Source organism: Schistocerca americana, chromosome 6, assembly GCF_021461395.2.
Source record: "Schistocerca americana isolate TAMUIC-IGC-003095 chromosome 6, iqSchAmer2.1, whole genome shotgun sequence".
Classification (NCBI taxonomy): Eukaryota; Metazoa; Arthropoda; class Insecta; order Orthoptera; family Acrididae; genus Schistocerca; species Schistocerca americana.
This window is the reverse complement of record NC_060124.1, coordinates 525,482,212-525,507,015: the sequence shown is the minus strand read 5'-3', so window position 1 is coordinate 525,507,015 and position 24,804 is coordinate 525,482,212. Positions and strand designations below refer to the sequence as shown.

Below are 24,804 nucleotides of genomic sequence, written 5' to 3'. Positions count from 1 at the left end.
CGGCCAAGATTTTTAGGCTTTTATAGAATGGATTTTAGTCCTTTATTTTCCTGGTATAGCTCTCTTTAGGTCTAAACAAACTATTTTGGCCTTTTTGGAGTCTTTTAAAGAAAAATGTATTGAACACTAATATTAATGTAGAAAAGTCTATTACAATTAACTTTCCTTATATTCGCACTAAAAAAAATGCAGAAAAAATTGGGATATTTAACTTGTGCAGCAATTATTTTCTGTTTTTATAATATTTTAATGAAAAGTCTTTTACTGAAAAACTCTTTCTGTCACTTATATAAAAACACATGTTTGAGATGAATACCTATGTATGATCACAGTTTGTGGTCTAATACTAAAACTAATAAAAACTTTTATATTTTGTTATTGCAGTACACAATTAGCCATATTTCTACATTTTGTAGAGTGAAACTTTTTCTATTCACTCTCAGTACATTTCAGTAGGCTCAGAAAGATCTCTCTATGGCACAAGAGGTCAATGGTGCCCAATTCATTGACGGAATTGCACATGGACCCCAATACAGTCCATCTTTGAAGTTCTGCCCTGCATAATGGTGGACACTTTCCACATATCTTCATATCCGGGGTTCCGCAGAAGAATATTCCTCAGTTTAGTGATGCATGCTGTGCCCACTGAACCAGATATTTCTTTCAGATGCAGCTGCACCCTGGAGATCATGTCTACAGCCCCATTCAGTGACAGAGATGTGGACTGCATTTAATTGCAAAAGGTAGATGTTGGAAGTGAGCTCTTAAAAATGCCAATGATGCCACAATTTTGTTGTTCTTTAGGGTCATATTGGCTTTTCTCATAAAAGCTGATTTACTAGAGTTGAATGTATCTACTATCTCTTTGACTTTTTGTGGAGTTTGGCATAATATAAAGCTGCAGAAATCCAGGTGAACCAATGTGTAAGTATGGGTTCAAATGGGAGGGAAATGTCTGAAGCTATTTCCTTAAAGGACTGAATCTGGGTAGAAACTATGAGAAACACTTTCTTAACAGAGGAATATGACACTTTTAATTTCAGGAAAATTATTTCTGACTTCCTCTGCTGGATGATTTAGGCCATGGACAAGGCAGCTGCAATGGATCATACTGGGATGGAATTCTGTGAAAAGGAAATTTGCTACTCACCATAGAGTGGAGATGCTGAGTCGTAGACAGGCACAACAAAAAGTCTGTCACAAATATAGCTTTCAGGCAGTATGGCTTTCGTCAAAATTAGATGATAAACACACACATACGCAATCATGCAAACACAACTCACACACATGACTGCAGTCTCAGGCATCTGCTGCTGTGGCCTCTGATGCCTGAGACTGCAGTCATGTGCATGTGAGTAGCGTTTTAATGAGTGTTTGTTGTCTAATTTTGACAAAGGCCTTACTGGCCAACAGCAATATTTGTGACAGTCTTTTTGTTGTGCCGATCTGTGACTCAGCATCTCTCCTATATGGTGAGTAGCAACTTTCTTTTTACAATACTGATACATACCATCCTGGATTTTCCATTGAGATAGACTTCTTTCAGTGTTGCTCCAGCTTTTAACATGTAGACAGCATAGTCTTGTCAACAACAGCAAAAATTTCCCATACACATTTTCTCCTCGCCACGGAATGTGTAGGGCATCCCTGACAGTGTGAGTTATCTTCTCCAGTTCTTTATACAGGAGTAGGTGGGGTTTTCCTGCTGCTGTGGAATCTAATTTCAACATCATGACATTAGGTATAAATCTGCCACAACTGTCAGTGATCTTGTCAACTGAAATTGGTCACCAATGTCTGTTTTAATATGAGCAATAGCCTTTTCATACACATGTCTCAAATAAATTTTGTGCAATGTCGACTCATCTGGCATACAGTTGCTGCTGATACTCTGCAGAAAGACCTAAAATGTAGGGTTATTTAGCAAGTTCCATGGCACATTAGCTGACACTAAAGCCTCATACAAGTCTAGATTAAAGCTGTCCACTGCACTACTAGTCATAGAGGAAACTAATGGTTCAATCTGTTATTTATTCATCTTCCTAGCGAGGCTCATAATGTGAGCTGTGTAATCTTTGTGTTGAAGGAAATGTGGCTTTTTATCATGGCTTGCCTAAAATTAAAGTAAATGAACACTTAGAAGATGAAAAAAAGGTAACTAAAAAATAAGAATGTGATCATGTAAAATGTTAACTACAATTGAATTACATGTGCATATCAGTAAACCAATTTTAAAGTTCACTTTGAAAATCCAGGGAAGATGCCTAGCAACATGACTGGCAGATAAAATGAATGTTAAAAGTAGCCTATGTTTACTTACTTGTTTTTGACAGACTTGGCAAAAAATTGCTCAGCTGTCAAGTTGTGAAATAGGAGTTTCCACAATCGAGAGAGTTTATTTAAAAATCATGTTCTTCTGCAAAAGCCCCCTTTATGCCCTACTTTTTCTATGAAAGCACTACTTAGCTCATTTAGGCCTTTAAGTATGATTGAGCACCTTTAGGTTCTACAATGTTAAAACCTTCAAATCTAGACCATGCACATCAAAGTATCCTCTTGCATTTCAAAAATATTAGCAAAAAGCTATATGCATGACAAATCTATGGAATTTGTAAATAAAAACAAAATTCTATGTAATTAACAACACAGCTTAATAAGTATAGAGGTCAACAACAACTGTCATTTATGAGAGGATAAATTATGTACTAAGCCTCATGGACAAGAAAGAGGAACCAACAGGAGTGTGTATTAACCTGTCAAAATATAATGACGAGGTGGATCACAAGATTCTGCTGTCTTAACTTGAAAAGTATGGTACTTGAAGTTTGTTGCATCAGTTCCTTTCTGAGTAATCACAAGCAAGCTGTGAACATTAACCACACTAATTTCAACCTTAGAATTACAGTGGTTGAAATATTTATTGCATCACCATGAATTACTTTGTCTTTTTGTCTTTTGTATCCATTTGCTTCAGGTTGTACCAGACCCATTGTTGCTAAACTTTGTTGAAATATTCTTGCCTTAATAATCTGACTTCTTCACATGTTTTCCAAAAATACACAACTCTTTGTTGTTGTTGTTTGGTTTTACAATGAAACCAGTGTTTATACTGCCATTTTGAGTTGAGACTTTGCAGTGAGAAGTTGAATTAACACCAGAAAAGAAAGCTGCTATATTCGCTTATTCATCTGTTGGTCTCAGCACCAGAGAGATAGCCTCTAAGAAAGGATTTAATCAGTCTACGATTTTGAAGTTTACCGAAAAAATACAGGGAAAATGGAAATGTTGATCGTAAGGCTTCAGTGAGACCCTCAGTATATTTTGAGAGGGACTGCTCGTCACTGCAGATGCAACGACCACGGGGAGCTAGGCTGTATGGAAGGGACTACTTGGTATGGAATGGGTGGCAGCTGTCAAGTGGAGATATTGCTGGTGGTTAGTAGGTTTGGTATGGACAGAGGTGCTGATGTAGCCATTTTTGAGGTGGAGGTCAACATCTAGAAAGGTGGCTTGTTGGGTTGAGTAGGACCAGCTGAAGCAAATGGAGGAGAAGTTGTTGAGGTTCTGGAGGAATGCGGATAGGGTGTCCTCACCTTCAGTCCAGATAGCAAAGATGTCATCAATGAATCTGAACCAAGTGAGGGGTTTAGGATTCTGGGTTTTTAGGAAGGATTCCTCTAGATGGCCCATGAATAGGTTGGCATAGGATGGTGCCATGTGGGTACCCATATCTATGCCCCAGATTTCTTTGTAGCCCTTAACCCTCCTAGCCCCTTCCCTGCTCCCATTCCAGCACTATACAGCTGTCATTCCAACAGCACACCCAGTCTTTTTATTTCTCTACTTTTCTGCTATCGTCCCCCCTCCCCACCTCTCCCCTGCCCACCATCTAACCTGCAGCACTTCACTGTTCGCCGCCACCCCTACAGCCACTCCCATCATGCACAGGTGATGCTGCCTGCAGTGAGGTTTCAGTTGCCTGAGACTGCAGTCTCATGTGCGAGTTGTGTTTGCATGAGTGCGTGCGTGTGATTGTTGACGAAGGCCTTAAGGGCCGAAAGCTTTAATTGTGAGAGTCATTGTGTTGTGCCTATATGCGACCCAGCGTCTCCGCTATATGGTGAGTAGCATCTTTCCTTTTGATAATATTGATACTGACGATCACTTTACCAAACAAAACAAAAACGTACATATGACCCAAATCAGCATGTCCCTGTGCAAAAATAGTTTTAAGCTTTGTAACACCCTTCTTGAAAACATAAAAGCAAATACTGAGGTCAAAACCTTTGGAAAATATTTAGAGCCATTTTACAGCATTACTGTGTTTGCTCCACGGAAAAATATTAAATATATGTAGTAATAAGTACCATTATTGTTATAAATGTATAAGGTGTAGTATATAAATAATTATACGTATGAAGTGCTTTATTTTTTATTTTTAATATGTATGCATAGAAATCAATTCACCTGTACTCATATAAATTGACGTATGCAATGTCTTATGCATAAGCTGCTTTTGTAGAGTCTAGGACAAATAGAAATGCAATACAATACAGTACAATATTAAACCTTTCCACAATGTACAATACCTCTCTTGCAGCATCTTCACTGGAGTTTGCTGAGCTTCTCTGTAAAGCTTTCAGGCTTACTAAACAAACCTGTGACTAACTGTGCCATTATTCATTGGTGCAAATGGCTCTGAGCACTATGGGACTCAACTGCTGAGGTCATTAGTCCCCTAGAACTTAGAACTAGTTAAACCTAACTAACCTAAGGACATTACAAACATCCATGCCCGAGGCAGGATTCGAACCTGCGACCGTAGCGGTCTTGCGGTTCCAGACTGCAGCGCCTTTAACCGCATGGCCACTTCGGCCGGCCATTATTCATTGGATCCTGTCTATCTCTACTATTTACCCAAACATGTAGGAAGCCCAGACTGACAAGTAATATTCAAGAATCAGTTGAACAACTGTTTTGTATCCCTAAAAGTCTTTTGTGGGTGACTTACACTTCCTTTACAGTTTTCTAGTGAATCTCAGCCTTGTGTCTGCTTTTCCAGCAGCTAGTTTTTACTGATCAGCCAGAACATTATGACCACCAACCTACTATCAGTATAAATGATCAATAGCAGCAGCACCTGGTGAGGGATGACAACTAGTCAGACACATGCATGGTGCATGTAGTATCAGTGGTCATGCTGTCCATGTGTAGATGAGGAAGGTGTGTGATCTATCTGACTTTGACCAAGGGCAGACTGTGATGGCCCAAATGCTCGGATGAGCATTTCAGAAACTGGGTGTTCGAGGAGCAGACTGGTAAAACAGAATTGTAATGGAACTAACATCAGACTTTAACGCTGGGTAGAGTACAAGTGTGTCTGGACACACAGTGCACCGAACATTCCTAACAATCAGCTTCCGAAGCCAATGACCCACACTTGTGCCAATGTTAACACCATGACATCAGCAATTATGACTGAAATGGGCACATGATGGTAGACAATGGACATTGGCAAACTGGCAGAGTGTTGCATGTTCTCATGAATCCCAATGCCTTCTTTATCATGCTGCTGGGAGGGTGCGAATTTGTCATCTTCCAAGGGAACAGCTCCTTGACACCTGTACTGCAGGATGGAGACAAACTAGTGGTGGCTCCATTATGCTCTGAGGAATATTCACATGGACATCCAAGGATCCAGTTGAGCTTGTGTAAGGAATCATGGTGGCCAAGGAGTATCGTACACTGGTTGCAGACCACGTACAGCCCTTCATGATGATCATGTTTCCTGATGGCAGTGGCATTTTTCAACAATGTAATGTACCAAGTCACAAGGTCAGTAGTGTGATGGAATGGTTCAAGGAACACAGCAACATGTTCCAATTGATGTGCTGCCTCCCATCTCATCAGATCTGAACCCAACCCAACACATCTAGGATGTGATTGAATGTGCATCAGAGCTCATTGTTCCCTCACCAGAATTTATGAGAATTAGGTGACTTGTGTGTGCCGATGTGGTACCACCTCTCTCCAGTGACCTACCAAGGCCTCATTGCTTCCATGCCACAATGCACTGCCACTGTTATCCATGCCAAATGTGGACATATGAGCTGTTAGGTAGGATTTATTGCTGGTAGTGTAATCAAACAGTAAAGGATCTTTCTTATCATTTATGTGCAATATGTTACATTTCCTTATTTCAGGGTCAAATGCCAGCCCCTGCAATAATCATTGAGCCTTTGAAGGTGTTCTTGCATTTCACTACTGTCTTCTGGTATTGCAACCTTCCTGTACACAACATTGTCCAGAACCAGCCTCACAGAGTTTCCAACCATATCTCCTAGACTATTAATATACACTGCAAACAGTATTGGTCCTATAACACTCCATTGGAATATTCCTAAAATTAATTTTAGATCTGTCAATTTTGTCACATTGACAACAACATCTGAAACTTCCTGGTAGTTTATAGCTGTGTGCTGGACTGGGTGCCAAACCGGGAACCTTTTCCTTTCATGGGCAAGTGCTCTACAAATTGCACTACCCAAGCATGACTCACAACCTGCCCTCACAGCTTTTACTTTGGCCATCATCTCATCTCCTGGTTGCTTCCAGAATGAATTTTCACTCTGTAGTGGAGTGTATGCTGACTTGAAACTTCTTGGCAGACTGAAACTGTGTGCTGGACTGTGACCTGAACCTGGAACATTTGACTACTGTGGTACTAGCAGAAGTAAAGGCTGTGAGGGCGAGTCATGAGTCATGATTGGATATCTCAGTTGGTAGGGCACTTGTTTGTAGAAGGAAAAAGTTCTCAGGTTTGAGTCCTGGTCCAGCACACAGTTTTAATTTTCCAGGAAGTTTCAAATCAGTGCCCACTCTGCTGCAGAGTGAAAATTCATTCTGGAAACAACATTTGAGCTCTACCTGCTAGGAAGTTCTGAATCTTTTCAAAAATTCAATCTGATTTTCAGTAAGATAGTACTTTGTGAACTAAACTAAAGTGCAGAACTGCACTGAATGTCTTCTGGAAGCCAAGGGACACAGCTTCGACCTGAGCAACATTGTCTACAGTGTTATAAATCTCATGAATGGGCAGACTGAGCTGAGTTTCACAAGATCTCTGTTTCTGAAATCCATTTTGATTTTTAGAGGTGTTTTTTTTTCCTCTATAAGGGTCATAATGCATGAGCATAAAATGTATTCTATAATTCTACAACAGACTGTCGTCATCAATATAGGTCTATGCTATGTGCATCTGTCTGGTGATCCTTCTTGAAAATTGGAAAGACCTGCAATTTTTTCCATTCACTTGGTATCCTTTGTTGTTGCAGAGACCTACACTTAACTGCCACTAGGAAAGCAAGCTCTTTCACATAATCGGTGTAGAATCAGGCCCACATACCTTTCTGCTGTTGAGTGATTTTAGTTGATTTCCTGTTCCATGATCACTTTTCTAAGTATCAGATTTTTTAGCATTTGTGCAATGACTGAAAGGAGGAACCATATAACAATCTCTGCATGGAAATATTTTAAGAAGAGCAAAATCAATATTTTGTCATTCTCTCTGTTATCTTACATTCTGGTGTTAGAACTGAGCAACTAAACACATAGTTTTGTCCTCATGTTGACTTTTTGTAGAACCAAAACTTCTTAGGAGTTATGGTCAGATCAGTTAGCAAAATTTTACTTTTGAATTCACAGAAAGCCTGTCATTTATTATTCTTGCATCCATTTTTGCTTCATTCATTCCTTATTTTCACTTCCATTTGGTCCAGGACACTTATGTGGCATTCAAGTCTTATTGGTATTATTGATTTACCCTTTATAAGATAAAACTACAAAGAGACAGAATGGCTGGTCAGTATTTAGATCCAGGTGGTGAAATCTCAGTACATTTAAAAGTGCAAAAACTATTCTTGCTATATAGGTAAGGTAATCAATACAAAGAGTCCCTTTTACTTCATGAGAACACTGGCCATCTCAGTGGATAAAATTAGCTTTGACTGTTTTGGGTGTATGGCTCACTACTTTGCTGTTGTGTTCCTGAGATGAAGCTGTGAACTAAAGTCCCATCCATGGTACAAAATCAGTAACAAATTTGCACTGAGCTTTGACATATTTAAAATGTATGGTACATTTATGTTTTAGGTCAGCTATCTTATTACAAATCATCTAATCCAAAGTTACATTTTCTCAAAATTTTCTTATGTGGTTACAGTATTGCTGATCTTTCCCAAGGATCATTTTCAATAGAAATAGGGCCACAATGGATTTACACTCCTGATAATCTGATCAAAGCTAAAAATTCTATGATAGCAGAGCAGTTCACGTTCTCTATCTGAACAAAATATGCACAATACAGGTACTTTATAAAGTCATATAAATAAACTATTATTCAAATCAAATTGATAATTGACTTAAATTACCAAGGCAAAAACAAAATGTCACTGGTATAATTGTCATCTCTCTGGTAGGCAAAGGTGTTTCCTTTTGCTCTCTTCGTCAGACCTGTGATAGGTCAGTTGTTTTTGGAATTAAAGATTCTAAGGTTTAGCTACCTCTTCACATTACCCCATATGTGTAAGAGTCGTGAGTCACATGGTACAGATAAAATAGTTCAAGTAAACAAATTATAATACTATTTGCAGATTCCATGAGCCTGGGAGGCCTATCTTCATTACTATGGTACTATTATCAACACCTACTATCTATACTTATTTAGATCCATGAAGCACGATATGCTGATATAGGAATAAACATTTTGGGTCTTCTCTTAAGTTTAAACAATCTGATAATACTGATAAAAATAGACAAAAAGATACTTTCAACATTATGCATTAGTCTTTATGTGAAATGTGCAATGCAATTTCCTACAAAAAAGATCAGGGAATAGCTTTCATTTTTCGTAATGACTAACAAAACTAGTTACTAGACTATGAAATATGACGAAATAAATAGCAAGTATCATGAGAAATCAACTGAAATTAAAGAAAATTGGAATCTTTCATGCACAAATAATGGTCTCACTGTGCATCCAGCAATCAACAAGTGACATAAACTATGTGAACTCACGGCACTTTTGTCCTTATTGTCCTGAAGAATTTCTCGGATCCGTTCCTTGATGTTACCTTCTGCTGATTCAACGAATCTTGTAGGTGAACTCAGCTGGATTGCAAGAGATTCTAACAGGTGCCTGAGTTCATTGTGTACTCTCTGGTGTTTCTCTTCCTTCAGTTTGACTTCCTCTGCAAATTGAAAGGAATAGACAATGCAAAAAAGAAACCACAAACATTCTTAAAATTAACCAAACACTTTGCTTGCAGATATGAAGATTAAAACAGGCAGACAGACTGAAAAAGCTAACAATATCTCAAGTTCTGGAGCTGGAGTTATACAGAAACAGAAGAGAAAAAAAACTGTGTAAAGGGGGAGGGGGAAGAGGACAAAGATGAGAGAGATAAGTTGAAGTTCAAGCCACAGTCTTTATGAGTGTCTGCAAAGACATCAGCCATATTTGCATTTAAAAGGAGATAGTATAGTTGAGAAAGATAGAGCAGGTTGGCAAAATAACACGAGAACCTTCTTAACACGGTGCACTGTCACTGTTGGAATCCAAAGCAACCCTAATCCTTCTTATTGAAAGTTCTCATGCATTTAGAGGATGAAAGTTGACTTTGCTACACTTAGTCCTCATACTGAGAAAGTAACTGGTTGTCAGCAGCATCAGTAAGAAGTCAAGTGGAGCATGGATTATTTCAAGCACTGATCTGAGTATCTTGATGTGGAAGAAATTTTCATTTCCAGACACAACAAGATCTTTTTCCAAGATTCAGTATGTTGTAATTGGTACAGACAGGAAAGAAGAGGAACCAAAAACAGCCAAAATGCATTTTCATTCAGTATAAAGTATGAGCAAACAATCTTAGATTACTCTCTCGGAGATGCAAAGATCTGATATAGACAATGATGCAGTTACGCATATATGAGTATAGAGAGATGGTCCCTTACTTGTTTCCCAGGGTGGAGGCCAGGGAGATAATATTTCATCTTCAGGTTTACCAATCAAGTTAGGACATTTCTGGCTGTGAGAATGGGGACATTTTCTTCTTGGATGATGCAATTATTTTTTGGGAACAATGCCTGTGGCATAATGAACATTGTTGCCTGAGATGATTTCATAGATCTTACCAACTACTTTCCCTTTCAGCTTGATCATAGGATCCACTGAAAAGCCACCAAGCAAGATGAAACACTGATTAATACATAAGAGTCACAATAGGGGGGGGGGGGGGGGAAGCAAGTCCTTGTCTGGACAACCAGACTTAGTGTCCTTTGAAAACAACACGGTTGATTTCATTTCCTAATCTTATCAAATCCAACATTTTACTGCAGGACATTGTCGTGGATGGGATGTTACATCTTTGCATTCCTTCCAGCTTTGTTTCCACTGAAAATCAAAATACAATTGCTTAATACAATTCAGAACTTCAGTCAAGCTCCCCTTTTGCAATTAGACAATCAGAATTGTATGCTTCCCTTGGTACTCTTCATATACACAAGGGTTGGAACTATAATAGTGCTGACTACTTATTTACAACTTATACAAAACAGATATATGTGTCAATGTTTTACTGTCCTTCAAAGTAGTCACCAGCATTTTAGTAATAGGATGCCCTTGGCAGTGCCTGTTGTATTGATAATTCGAGCACAGCAGTCTATTTCCTGGCAAATTTCTGCAACAGTTTTCAAGTGAATGCCGGACTTAAGTCCTATTGTTAGTACAGCACTTTCTAGGCCCATTGTTTGAGCAAATCAGTCACAACTTGAACACCAGGTGCCCCAGCATTTCCTGTAAAATGATGGGTAAGTCCTGCAGAAACAGTTGACACTTCATTTCCTAAGCAATTCATTTTTGGAATACAGCCCTCTGGTCAGCTTTGAGTAAGAAATGATGACACTTTCTGTAGGACCTGCCCATCATTTTGCAGTACAGTGCTAAGGTGCATCTGGCACATTGAAACTATCAACACAGCTGGCACTGCTAAGGGTGCCCTATTACTTCCATGTCACTTGCAACAGGTTGTACACAATGCTGGTGACTCCTTTGAAGGACTATAAAATTTGAAATAAACATTTATTTTGTATAAGTTGTAAATAAACAGTTGCTACTGTTACATTTCCAACCCTCATATACACAAGCACCCTGTGTTAGTGATAGCAGCAGATTCATGGAAACATTAAATAAATAAATAAATAAATAAACCAATACATTGCATGTTTCAGCTGGTTTGTAGCTGTTGCAATAGTGAAGCCTCTCCTTCATGTCCAACTCATTTACAAGAGCTCTGACAATGGCAGCTCTGCCTGTATGTTTTTTGTGTGTGGTTCCTATTGCACTCTTTCTATTGACTCTGTGTCTTCTGGATGCACATTTAATGTAACAATCACTCTTGTGGTAATGTCTTTCTTCTTACAGGTAATGGTTCTCATTAATATCTTGTCTCTACCATTGGGTTTAGTGATTGCAGATGTAGTCTTCTTATGAACTCTGTATTCTGTCATGACAGTAAATACAGTAGCTCTAGCTATGCATAGTAGGTTTATGATTATTGTCATTCTTGTATCAATTAAGTGGACACCAAAAACACGTCCCCAAAATTCTGTAAGACCTGTTGTTATGACAGATGAACACGACACCATAATGATCAAAGATGCAGTGTTGACTCAGAACCCATTCAGAGATGCTGTCATTGTAGTACAATGGTAAAAAAGGGCCAGCACCTTACAACTAAGACTGAAAAACTCTCTAGTAATGAGATGTTTATGTTATTTTGTCCAACCCCAGTATATATGGTACAGTCTCTACTTGGAAAACACCGAGACCAATTTTTCTGAACCTTCCATTGGTCTCAGCATGTGCACTCTGGCCAAGATTGAAGATAGGTTTTAGTCACACAGTGTGCCCATAGTAAGTTGGACCCAGGTTTTCATTCAGTCAAGACTGACAAAAAAACAGAAACCCTCAGGTGGTGCACAGTATAAGCTCAAGATGCAGCATTCTGATGAGCATTGATAGGCTGTCAAATTTTGCACATGGCTCAGGAAATCCACTAATGAGGCACTCCCTCTATTGCAGCAGACCTTTGGGGATGAGTGTCTATCAAAATCACAACTTCTGAGATGGCAAAATATGTTCAAGGAGGGTCATCCGGAGATGGAGAATGGGCCAATTTCTGGACATCAGAGAATAAACAAAACCACTGACAATGTGAATTGGGTCATGCACTTTTGAATACCAGCTGTTTATCAAGTGTTTATAGGATAACAGAGGCTGTAGGAGTGAACAGAGCCAATATGCATAAAACTGCTACTGAGGATCTGTAAATGAGGTAAGTGTGCACCAAGCTGTTTACGTAAGTGCCAACTGACAAACAGAAGGAGACCTATTGGCCTGTTTGTCATGAACTTTTGAAAAGGTTTCAAAGAGAAGCTGATTTTTGAAGTGAGATTATCATTGATAAGACTTGGAATTTTGAGTATGACCTAGATACAAGTGCCAAAGTTTGAAGTGGCACACACCAATCCTTCCTCACCTCCAAATAGCCCATCTGAGTATGTTGAAGCAAAAGCTACTGTCATTGAATGACAGCAGTGGCATAATACACAATGCTTTCTATCTGCAGCTAAGACTGACAACTGAATTTTTTGTGCAGAAGTTCTTAAAATAAATTAGTAAGCTTTACATGTTCAGTAAAGTAGATAAAGAACCAGTTGTGTAATAAATCTAGGAAAAACTTAAACTCTTAGTTCTTAGTACAGGTATGTAGAAAACTAATGGACCATGCAAAGAAGATATGCTTGCTTTGTAGAACAATTTGTGATAGGAGGGATGCTTGATGGTATACAGTCTCTGTAAAGAAACTTCCGTTGATTGGTTGGTTGGTTGATTTGGGGGGAGGGGGACCAAACAGCAAAGTCATTGGTCCTACCAGGTTAGGAAAGGATGGGGAAGGAAGTCAGCCATACCCATTCAAAGGAAGGCCAGATATGGGTCTGAACCGTTGTCCTCCCAAATGTGAGTCCAGCATTCTAACCACCATGCCACTTTGCTTGGTAAACTTCTACTGAAACAGATACTACTGTGCAAAAGATGTAAAAAAACATAAAGCTATAGATAGAGAAATTCTAAATGAAATTTATTTCAATCTCAAAAGGACAACATATGAAGCCTTCAGTCACTACTGTTGCAGAATCTTATTGAAAGACCTCTCACAAAAGCCAAAGAAATTTTTGTCATATGTAAATGCTGCCAGTGGCATCAGAGGTAGCATTCAGACACTCATGGATGACTCAGGAACTGAAATTGAGAATAGCTAAACAAAATTAGAAATTTTGGCTGAGTTAGCCTCTCTTTCAAACAAAGATCCCTCAAACACAAAACTGTGTCAGTTAGTTGAAGGAAAGTACAAGTCACATTTGTCAACAAGAAGGGTAGCAGAAGTTATACACAAATTAATGCCCAATACCCTTGACATCCATTTGCCATAGAGTCATATAATATATTCTGAGCTCAAAGGTAATAAAGCATCTTGAACAGCATGATCTCCTACATGCCAACCAGCATTGATTTCAAAAACATCTTTCATGTCAGTCATGTGAACCCAGTTCGTGATTCTTTCATGTGACATTTTGAAGTCATGGACCAAGATGAATGCAGTATTTATTGATTTCTGAAAGAAACTAGCTCAGTACCACACCAACATTTATTAATGAAAGTACGATCATAAGGAGTATTACAAAAATTCTGACTGGATTGAGGAGTTCTTGGTAGGGAGGACATTACATGTTATCTTGGATGGGAGCCACTGACATAGTTGAGCAAATGTTGTTGGCTGGATCTGAGCAGAGGACCACTAATAAAGACATCCCTGAACGAATTAACCCTTTATTCATTTTAGATACAGACTGTGTGCCTTGGATGGCATGTGACAGCCACACCCAGGCTGCTTCATTGCTCAGTGTACTCAAACTTTTAACAGACCTCTTCCTAAGATTTCCACAGTTCTTTCAGTTGTCCTACTCCTTTGTCCACATGGTGACTTCAGGCACTACAGGAGATTCAAATTTATAGTCCGAGGTCGTTAACAAGTATGAACAGTTTGGTACTTAACTCATATCGATGGCTGCGTTGTTGTCTTCGTGAAGTCTAGAGGTGATTCCACTGCGATGTTCCCGTGGTTTTTCTTTGTGTTTGGATGAGACTAACTGGTTTGTAGGGCGACGTGGTATTTTGATTTTTAGAGGGCAAACGTTACATTAGTTTTGCACATCACTATTTAATTCATTTATTCACATTTAACACTTCTACAAAACTGATATTATAGAAGTATACATTTTCCTGTATCTTCTGTGTACATTTTGTTGCCCCACAGTGTCCGAAGCTTTCATGTATGTAACTGATTAACGTGTCAATACATTGCTCAGGCCAACATAGTTTCCAATTGTCTAAGTCAGGTCTAGGTCTCCTAAACAAAATCCCTTTTTGTACTTTATGATACTGATCTACCTTTTCTCCTCCCTTTTTCCCTATATAACTTTTAACCAACTTCCAATTTTCATCATGGTTTTGGTTTCTACGAATATCATTACAGATTTTTCAGTATTTCAGCTTCATCTTTTACACCCTTTAAGTACATAAGTTTGAACTCTTTCTCCTCTTTTCCATAAGTATTTTCAACATCTGCACCTACTGGTAGTCTGGAAAGGGCATCTGCAATGACATTATGTTTACCCTGAATAAATTTGATCTCATAGTCAAACTGTTGAAGGAATAAAACCCACCTTGTTATACGGTCATCATAGAGTCTGCACTTCTGAATATACGATAGAGCTTTATGGTCAGAGAAAACAATTACCTTATGCCCTAAAAGATAACTCTTAAACTTATTAAATACCCAGTGGATGGCAAGTAGTTCCTTCTCTGTGACTGTATATGATTTTTCATACTTTTGTAAAACCCGGCTAGCAAAAGCAATAGAATGGTGTTCTAATTTTCCTTCTACTTCTATGTTTTGAAACAAGTGTGCCCCTAAACCTGCCTCACTACTATCTGTCATTATACAGAATGGTAACGACATAACAGGTCTATACAACATTTGACTTTGGGACAGTTGTTGTTTTATTTCCACGAATGCATCCTGACATTCTTGTGTCCAATCCCAAACAGTATTCTTTTTTAGTAAGTTACATAAGCAGTTTGCATTTAAAGTTTGGGTACTAAGAAATTTTCTATAGATTCCAGTGAGACCAAAAAAGGACTTGAGTTGTTTTTTGTTCTTGGGAGTAGGGAAGTTTACAATGGCCTCAAGTTTATCCTTATCAGGTAAGATTCCCTTTTCTGAAATATTATGCCCCAAAAATTTCAGTTCATTAACTCCAAAACAAAATTTTTCCAATTTTACGGTCGTTCTCCCTTCCCTCAATTTTGAACAGACTTGTCTCAGAAGGTTTAGATGATCTTCCCAGGTTTTTCCAGTTGCACAAGAATGTCATCTACATATACTATTAATTTTGAAGACAATTCATCACCTAATACAAAATCCAGTGCTCTGATAAATTCAGCCACAGATACATTCAATCCAAAAGGGACAACACAATACTGGTAACTTTTGCCACCATACAAAAAGGCAGTATACTTCCTAGAATCAAGTTCAAGTGGTATTTGGTGAAAACCAGATGTCAAGTCTAGGCTACTCATAAATTTTACATTATCAAATTTGTGCAGGAGTTCATCCATATTGTCAGGATGGTCATTTTCTCTAATCAAAAACTTATTACGGTGCCTAGAGTCAAGTACAAGTCTAACCCCACCATTTCTCTTAGACACAACTACTAATGGGTTGTTGTACGCACTTCTACTTCTTTCTATAATCCCCCAAGTTTCCATTTTTTGGATTTCCCTTTCTATATCTTTTTTCCTGGAGAATGGAATGCCATATGGTTTTAGGAAGAAAGGATGATGATCTCTGAGTTGAAGTCTGCGCTGATAGTCTTTTACCTTCCCTGGTCTCTCACTGAATGTATCCTGAAATTCCCATAACACTTCTCTTAACTGATTTTTCTGACTTTCACTTAGATTTACAGCTTTCTTCAATTTGACTTTGACTAATTCTTTGAAATTTTGTTCATTTATAAGATCAGAGGATGTGTTATCACTTATGGCTTGATTATCTACCTTGCTTACAACAGCTTTGATATGGTTGCAAGAATAACTACAGTTAAGGATGTACATTTCTGTTTTCAGAATACTATTTTTCTCAGGTTCAGTAATTATAACAGTCTTATCTTCCCAAGAGAAGCTTACACCCACTTTTAAGACCCAATCCATGTCAAAAATGATATTTTCTTCTAACCTTGGGACCACAAGGCAACCCTGCTCAAACTCCACATTTTCAATTTCAAACGTTAACAATACTTGACTCTTAACTACCTTACTTTGCCTACCAGTGGCACCTCTGATTTTTACCCCTACAACCGGCATTTCTACAAAGTTCTTACCATCTCTAATTTTATCTCTAAATTTTTCTGATATTGCACATATGGGGCTTCCTGTATCAATAAGACAGTGCCCTTCCCACTGATTTACTCTTATTTTAATGTATGGACAGCCTAATTCCTTTTCATCTGCCTTCCCCTTGGGGACTTCATATAATAAATCTTTTTCAATTTCTTTATAGTTTCCATCTACTTCCTCCCTTTCAGTCTTCATCAGGTTTACCTGATTTTCAGATTCTAAGTTACTAGTGTCAAGTTTACACTTTGGCTGCACACAAAATATCTCCCTACTGTTTATGTACCTTTCACTCAGACTCTTTCTTTTACTCTCCACCAGCATGGGCATAAAACTCTACTAATTATACTTAGACAATACCAAAACACTTTGCTACTACAACTCTCATTATACTGGTTCCACATGATTTCTAAGAATTGGCTTCCTTTACTTTCAATAATATCACGCAAATCTAATTCTTTCACAATATTTTCACTTTTGTTATCACCACTTTGATTAACCATGAACTCATCAGGGCAGACATGTAGCAATTGATTTTCAGCTGTCACTTCACTATTCTTATCATATTCCTGTGCTTCATCACCACAACTATCATCAAGTTCCAACACTTCATTATTTATTTCAATAAAAACATTGTACTCACTTACTGGTTTGCTTACCATACTTTTCACATCAAAAATACTATCATCACTACTATGGTATACTTTACTGCCAGTTTCATCTATTTCTCTCTGTTTTTCCACTTTCCATGGTTGATTCTTTTTCCTATTGCTTAGGTTTATCATCAGCTGATTCACTATTACCTTCTTGTGTGAACAACCCCCCCAATTCTGAACTAAAACATTTATTACTCTCTTCATTATTAGCTTGCTCTCCCCTTCTTGCCCAGCTGTAAAAATCATTTAACATCTCCTCATCCAGAACTGAGTCAGAACTTTGATCTCTCCTATGTTTATTTTGTGGTGGTCTACTGTGCCACATAGCATCCCAAAATTTTTTATCAAAATTTATATAATTCACTTGGTATTCCTGGTTTTTAACCTGTTTGTTAAAGGTACAGTTATTTACAGTATTGGGTTTTGTGTGAAAGTTAGTGGTCCTATTATGTTTAAATCTGTTCGCCCCAAAGCTGTGGACCCTCATTGAGGCGGTCCGGAGTTTTCCGGATGTCTACCTCTATTGTCACTCCTCCAATTTGTATTCATTCTGTTGTTACCTTCCCATCTGTTGTTCCTAGTTACACCATTGCTTTCCCAGTTACTCCCTCTCCAATTAGCATTGTACTGTCTTGTTCTATCATATTGGTGTTCATTCTGAAAATCTCTATCGTCCCTTCTAGGGTTCTCCCCACGGTAATCAGAATTCCACCTCCCACTGTAATGGTTTCCGTTACTAAACAGTTGCACATTTCTCTCCATTGCCCTGTCTAATTTGTCTATATATTTTAGAAACTGGTCTAAACAGTCGTCAGGTCCATGCACTAATTCCCACTGTATTCTTTCAGATAACCTCCTTTTAAGGGCATCAATTTGTGTCATTTCGTCGAAGGGTTTATCTAGATGCACCAATTTCCTAAGTTGATCCCTGCAAAAGTCTTTCATTGAGTGGTTTCTGCCCCTGAAGCTAGGCCCATTTAAAAATTCACTTTTTTTCTACCCTGTTCAGTCTCAGACCAAAACTTATTTAAGAAACTCTTCTTAAAATCATCAAATGTTTTCCACTCATCAAAATGTTGGTTTGCCCAAGACAAAGCTTCTCCCTCAAGAAATTTTTTGACAAATTTAATCTTTAGATTATTAGACATGCCAGGAACAAGGTTGTCAGAGCAGTGTTGTAAAAAATCTACAGGGTGTAAATTATCACAAGGAAAACTTTTTACAGGTGAATTACGCCACACACTTCCACCATTCATACATAAATTTCTAGACACAAAATTATCTTGCATTTCAGTGAATCTCTTGTCTATTACACTTAAATTACATGTTACAGACTCTTGTATCTTATTTAATTCAGCATCTAAGGAGTTAACTTTTGATTCTGTATCTAGACTTAATTTGTCTACCCTCTCCTCCACAGTTCTTTGAGCTGCAGTTAACCTTTCAATCTCTTTCCCTTGACTTGAGCTAACTGTGGCTAACTTATTTTCTAAGGTCACAAACTTATTTTCTATAGCTGCAATTTTGGAGTTCACGCCCTTCAAACTTTCTCCTAATTGAAGTTTTAAATTTCAGATCTCTTCTTTCAGTACATCCCCGTTGCTTTTCATTTTTGCTTCCAGCGATTCACTGGATGCATTTATTTTTGATTCTAGGAAGTCACTATTTGAGTTCATTGCCCTTGTTAATTCGGACTGCATTTGTCCCATTCTGGCAAAGAGTAAACTTACCCAGCCCTGTTGATCCGGTTTTCTTTCGGTTTGTGAGTCATCTGGATCGTTACTTACACCACACACGTTCGAGTCTAACATTTCTCCAACTTCCTTTTTAATTTCTTCTGATAGCGTCATGATGACACCACGTGTTTGGACACAGTTTTGACGAAAAGTTTAAAACAAAGCAGAACTGTACTTATCTTTTCACACCACGACGTCGATCACAGGTCCACCTCTCCGATAAGCCAGCACTTTGTTGGTTCTCACACAACTTTTTCTGGTCCAGGAAAAACGTGTACAATGTTATTCACGTTTTACGAATTATAAAGTTTGTAATGTCCCGAAAATGAAGCACAATTAGTCCCATCGCATTTAACTGTAATATCCCGGATGAGCCTCCAAGTTTAACAGACCTCTTCCTAAGATTTCCACATTTCTTTGAGTTGTCCTACTCCTTTGTCCACATGGTGACTTCAGGCACTACAGGAGATTCAAATTTATAGTCCGAGGTCGTTAACAAGTACGAACAGTTTGGTACTTAACTCATATCAATGGCTGCGTTGTTGTCTTCATGAAGTCTAGAGGTGATTCCACTGCGATGTTCCCGCGGTTTTTCTTTGTGTTTGGATGAGACTAACTGGTTTGTAGGGCGACGTGGTATTTTGATTTTTAGAGGGCAAACGGTACATTAGTTTTGCACATCACTATTTAATTCATTTATTCACATTTAACACTTCTACAAAAATATAAAATAAAACATTGTTTTACACCACATCTGTATCATCAACTCCTCCAGCCCACGCTTCCTTTTCCAAGCCCTTTAACCACCTCTACCCAAGATCGACCTCCTTTCCGCATGACCAAAGATAACTGTCTCTTAGTTGTTAAACTCACAGTCAAAGGCTATATTTACATAAAACATTACACGTAAAGAAATTACTGACATACATGATCTTACGTTCTGTTATAAACTGTAGTCACCAGCATGATCAACATTGAAGGTGTATGGTTGCACTGGGCAGCAACAGGATCATCCACCAGGACTGACCAGGCAGCTACTAGCCTGGACTCGAAAATGTGATCTACTGAAGAGGGGGGGGGGGGGGGTGACCTCAGGGAGAAATCACCCAGCAGGTGTCTCAAAGGTACAAATATGCCAAGTGGTTGGGATACATTCTTCTGCCAGGCAGATGCCTCTATCTTCTTGAGCTAAAATCCAGAGCAGGTGACTGGTTGCATCACTGTGAATTACAGATGTCTTAGTCTTGAAGGCATTGCTCAGTATCATGTATACGCCTGGATACTGCCTGCAAACATCTACACACAACTGAACACATCTGAGCATGAGGGCCAGCCTCAAGTCTTATTTATGTGTGCTGAGCTGGCTACTGCTTTCCTTTTGACAGCACTTTTGCCTGAAAGGCAAAACAAGATGGTGTACTTGGTCACCACTTTTGAACAATGGTGACTTTATATGACCAGGCTTTTTTGTCCAGTCAGCTTTTCTGAATGCCCTGTTGTACCTGACTCAAGTTTGCTTTTTAGAAGTGATGGTGAATGTATTTTTCAGTGTCGCTATACTGAGTAAGTACTCTTGCACTCTGGATATGATGATAGTGCCTCTCTCCCTTTGATGTCATGTTGCTGCAAAGGCACTAGGCAGTTCATTCCTCCAGACCAGGTCATGGTACACCATTCCTCCGGGTTTGAAACAAAGACAGACTCTCGATTTCTTCCGGTTTACATTTCTTGACAAACAGTATCTTGACACTTCCTGGCAGATGAAAACTGTGTGCCCGACCGAGACTCGAACTCGGGACCTTTGCCTTTTGCGGGCAAGTGCTCTACCATCTGAGCTACCAAAGCAAGACTCACGCCCAGTACTCACAGCTTTATTTCTGCCAGTATCTCGTCTCCTACCTTCCAAACGTTACAGAAGCTCTCCTGCGACCTTGCAGAACTAGCACTCCTGAAAGAAAGGATATTGCGGAGACATGGCTTAGCCACAACCTGGGGGAGGTTTCCAAAATGAGATTTTCACTCTGCAGCAGAGTGTGCACTGATATGAAACTTCCTGGCAGATTAAAACTGTGTGCCCGACCGAGACTCGAACTCGGGACCTTTGCCTTTCGCGGGCAAGTGCTCTACCATCTGAGCTACCGAAGCACGACTCACGCCCGGTACTCACAGCTTTGGAAGGTAGGAGATGAGATACTGGCAGAAGTAAAGCTGTGAGTACTGAGCATGAGTCGTGCTTCGGTAGCTCAGATGGTAGAGCACTTGCCCGCGAAAGGCAAAGGTCCCGAGTTCGAGTCTCGGTCGGGCACACAGTTTTAATCTGCCAGGAAGTTTCATATCAGTGCACACTCTGCTCCAGAGTGAAAATCTCATTCTGGAGTATGTTGACACATTTTATACATTGAAGCACCAAAGAAACTGATATAGGCATGCGTATTCAAATACAGACATATGTAAACAGGCAGAATATGGCACTGCGGCCAGCAACATATATATATATGACAACAAGTGTCTGGTGCAGTTGTTATATCAGTTACTGCTGCTACAGTGGCAGGTTATCAAGATTTAAGAGAGTTTGAATGTGGTGTTATAGTCAGTGCATGAGCATTGGGACACAGCATCTCCAAGGTAGTGAAGAAGTGGGGATTTTCCCATACAACCATTTCTCGAGTGTACCGTGATCATCAGGAATCCGGTAAAACATCAAATCCCTGACATCGCTGTAGCCGGAAAAAGATCCTGCAAGAATGGGACCAACAATGACTGAAGAGAATCATTTAATGTGATAGAATTGCAACCCTTACACAAATTATTGCAGATTTCAATGCTGGACCATCAACAAGTGTCTGTGTGTGAACCATTAAATGAAACATCATTGATACGGGCTTTTGGAGCTGAAGGCCCACTCATGTAGCCTTGGCAACTGCACAACACAAAGCTTTACACATTTCCTGGGCCCATCAACACTGACACTGGACTGTTGGCAACTGGAAACATGTTGCCTGGTCAGACGAGTCTTGTTTCAAATTGTATCGAGTGGATGGATGTGTAAAGGTATGGAGACAGCCTCAAGAATCCCTGGACCCTGCACATCAGCAGGGGATTGTTCAAGCTGGTGGATGCTCTGGGTGTGTGCAGTTGGAGAGATATGGACCCTTCATATGTCTAAATAGGACTCTGACAGGTAACACATACATAAACATCCTGTCTGATCACCTGTATCAATTCATGTCCATTGTGCATTTCGATGGACTTGGGCAATTCTAGCAGGACAATGCAACACCCCACACGTCCATAATTGCTACAGAGTGGCTCCAGGAACACTTTTCTGAGTTTAAACACTTCCACTGGTCACCAAACTTCCCAGACATGAACATTATTGAGCATATCTGGGATGCCTTGCAACGTGCTGTTCACAAGAGATCTCCATCCCCTCATACTCTTATGGATTTATGGACAGCGCTGCAGGATTCATGGTGACAGTTCCCTCCAGCACTACTTCAGACATTAGTCGAGTCCATGCCATGTCATATTGCGGCACTTCTGCATGCTTGCAGGGGCCCAACATGATATTAGACAGGTGTACCAGTTTCTTTGGTTCTTCGGTGTATGTAGGCATAACAATACAAAATAAATTCCATTTTGTCCTCTTGTCCTTTCGTTGCTTTGAGCAACCCTCTCACAGTATGTGAAAATGAATGTGGATGAATAGCTGGCGGCGTCACAGCACAGAATTCCACATTCCTCTACATTGTTAAGCCTGAAATGAAGAATCTGGCATCTCATATTTTTCCTCCTGGAGACGAACATGGCCAATGAGTTGCAACATTGTTTTTATGCCACAAGCAGAACTTCAGAGCTGCCATACTCTATGGAGTTTTTTTATTATAGAATACATGGTATCAACATAAGCATCACCCAATTGGGGATCTTTCAAAAATGCATCATTTCAGGTACAATTTGTTATAATATGAGTATTATCTGCACTAATCAATATTATTTATTATAAATAATGTATTTGCTGCAATTCTCAGTGCATAGGCCAATGATCGGAATTTTACCCCAGAAATCTTAATATGACTGTAATTCTATGTAGGACACAAGTTACACACTGGAAGTTTTTGCTATTATGAAACTTTGTGTAAAATGTATAAACCCATCTCTTGGCTTTATGGACTGCCTCATGTTTGTGTCTTGGTAAATATCTTTTTCTATTATGATAAGAAGCTTCTAAAAAAATCTTCTCTTCCATTAAAATGAAATTACAAAATGAGTCCCGATCTTGAAATCTATGTGATGAAGCATATTATTTCAGAGTGATGGTAGTCAATACAGCATTGAGACAATGGATACTGTGCATGCGCAAACTGACATTAGATACTATACTTTAACTAATTTCAATTGAAAATTGAAAATGAAGTGGAGATTCAATTGAGTTAATGAATAACTTCTACTAGTACACATCTCAGATCACTGTACAGCATTATGTAGTGTTCCTCTGCCAGCACTTCACCGTTCGGGCCATCAATGAGTCCAGAATCTTCTTCTTGACTTTCTCGGCTCTTCTTCAACAATCACTAGCAGAGTTAATACAGCTGTCTTACCCATGTCCAATTTTGTAACAAAACTGTGTGATTCATGTGCAAGATGCAGCTAGGAACTGCCAGAGGAGAATACTGTGGTGGACAATATGATAAGCTTCTCTTGTTTTTACACATAGACATCACTCTATTGAACTGTCACTTAACGAGTTAGCAGAATAAAATTACACAAGTTCTTTCTTCTCAGAAAATTCCTGGAACAAATTATTTAACATATAATGGGTCCACTCAATTAATTTATCATGCTTGGCATTTCTCCCTATTTATAAAGTGATTTGTTAACTCACTGCTTTCATACATCATCGGAACTTTGTCCATAAAACAGAAGTTACCTCTACATTCCTTCAGAAAACACATCCATAATATTACGTTCATATAAAACCTACAGATGGAACTACTGCATACAACATATTAAACAGTAGTGCTACTTATTCCCTTTACTTTAAAGCTAATTACAGATTGACTACTTCTTGATATGCCATGCTTTCCTGTACCTTTTCTCATTGAACCAGTTTTCCTGTGTCCTTCAAGCACTGTATCATGTGAACTGAATCTTAATGATTTCATACACAGTTTAGGTGATTCTACCTTCATGTCAATAGAATCTTGTGACTGTGTGTTGTTTGCAGCAGTCTTCTTTGGCTGAAACAGTGTCTCCCTGCATACAATGGTGTCCACCCACTGAACAATTGCACAATGTTTATTCCTACCTTCAGTACCCATAACATTGCAAATATTGTCAACTTTATGGACCTCCTGACCCTCAGGTGCACCTTCCTAGAAGTTTTTAGTCTTGTTGGCCTGATCACTTGCCTTACAAGCATTTTTCATCTTTCTTTTCTTTCTCGCCATCATAGGTGGTGATGAATCTGCATTCATCTAAATATATAAAAATGAATATTTCTTTGTATGTTTGTAATTCATGCATTCCTAAGCCATTCATCTGATTGTGATGAAACTTTGGTGAACTATTCTCCAAACACCCATGAAGGTACCTAGAAAAAGTATGACATATAGTTCAATGAGGCGCCACCACACCAAAGTACAAAATACCCAGATTTAGGCATCTAGTATTTGAGAATAAGAGCACTTAGTGACTGGCAACAAACTGATGATAATTTATAATTTCAAATCTTTGTGAAAATTTTTCTTGCTGACATCCCCCACAAAATGACAAAAGGAACAAAGGTTATCGCTTACTACTCTTTCACTGTACATGAAGTATAACTACTGCTTTAGGC

The 24,804-nt window shown here is 38.9% G+C and overlaps 1 protein-coding gene across 1 annotated transcript in view; it reads right to left on the bottom strand.

Moving 5' to 3' along the window:
• The window catches only part of LOC124619654 (coiled-coil domain-containing protein 170), a 451,315-nt gene that overhangs the window by 126,709 nt on the left and 299,802 nt on the right, over nucleotides 1-24,804 (bottom strand). Inside the window, exon 8 of the mRNA XM_047146186.1 lies at nucleotides 9,076-9,248. Within this exon, the coding sequence (XP_047002142.1) occupies nucleotides 9,076-9,248 (173 nt within the window). The remainder of the gene's footprint in view (nucleotides 1-9,075; nucleotides 9,249-24,804) is intronic.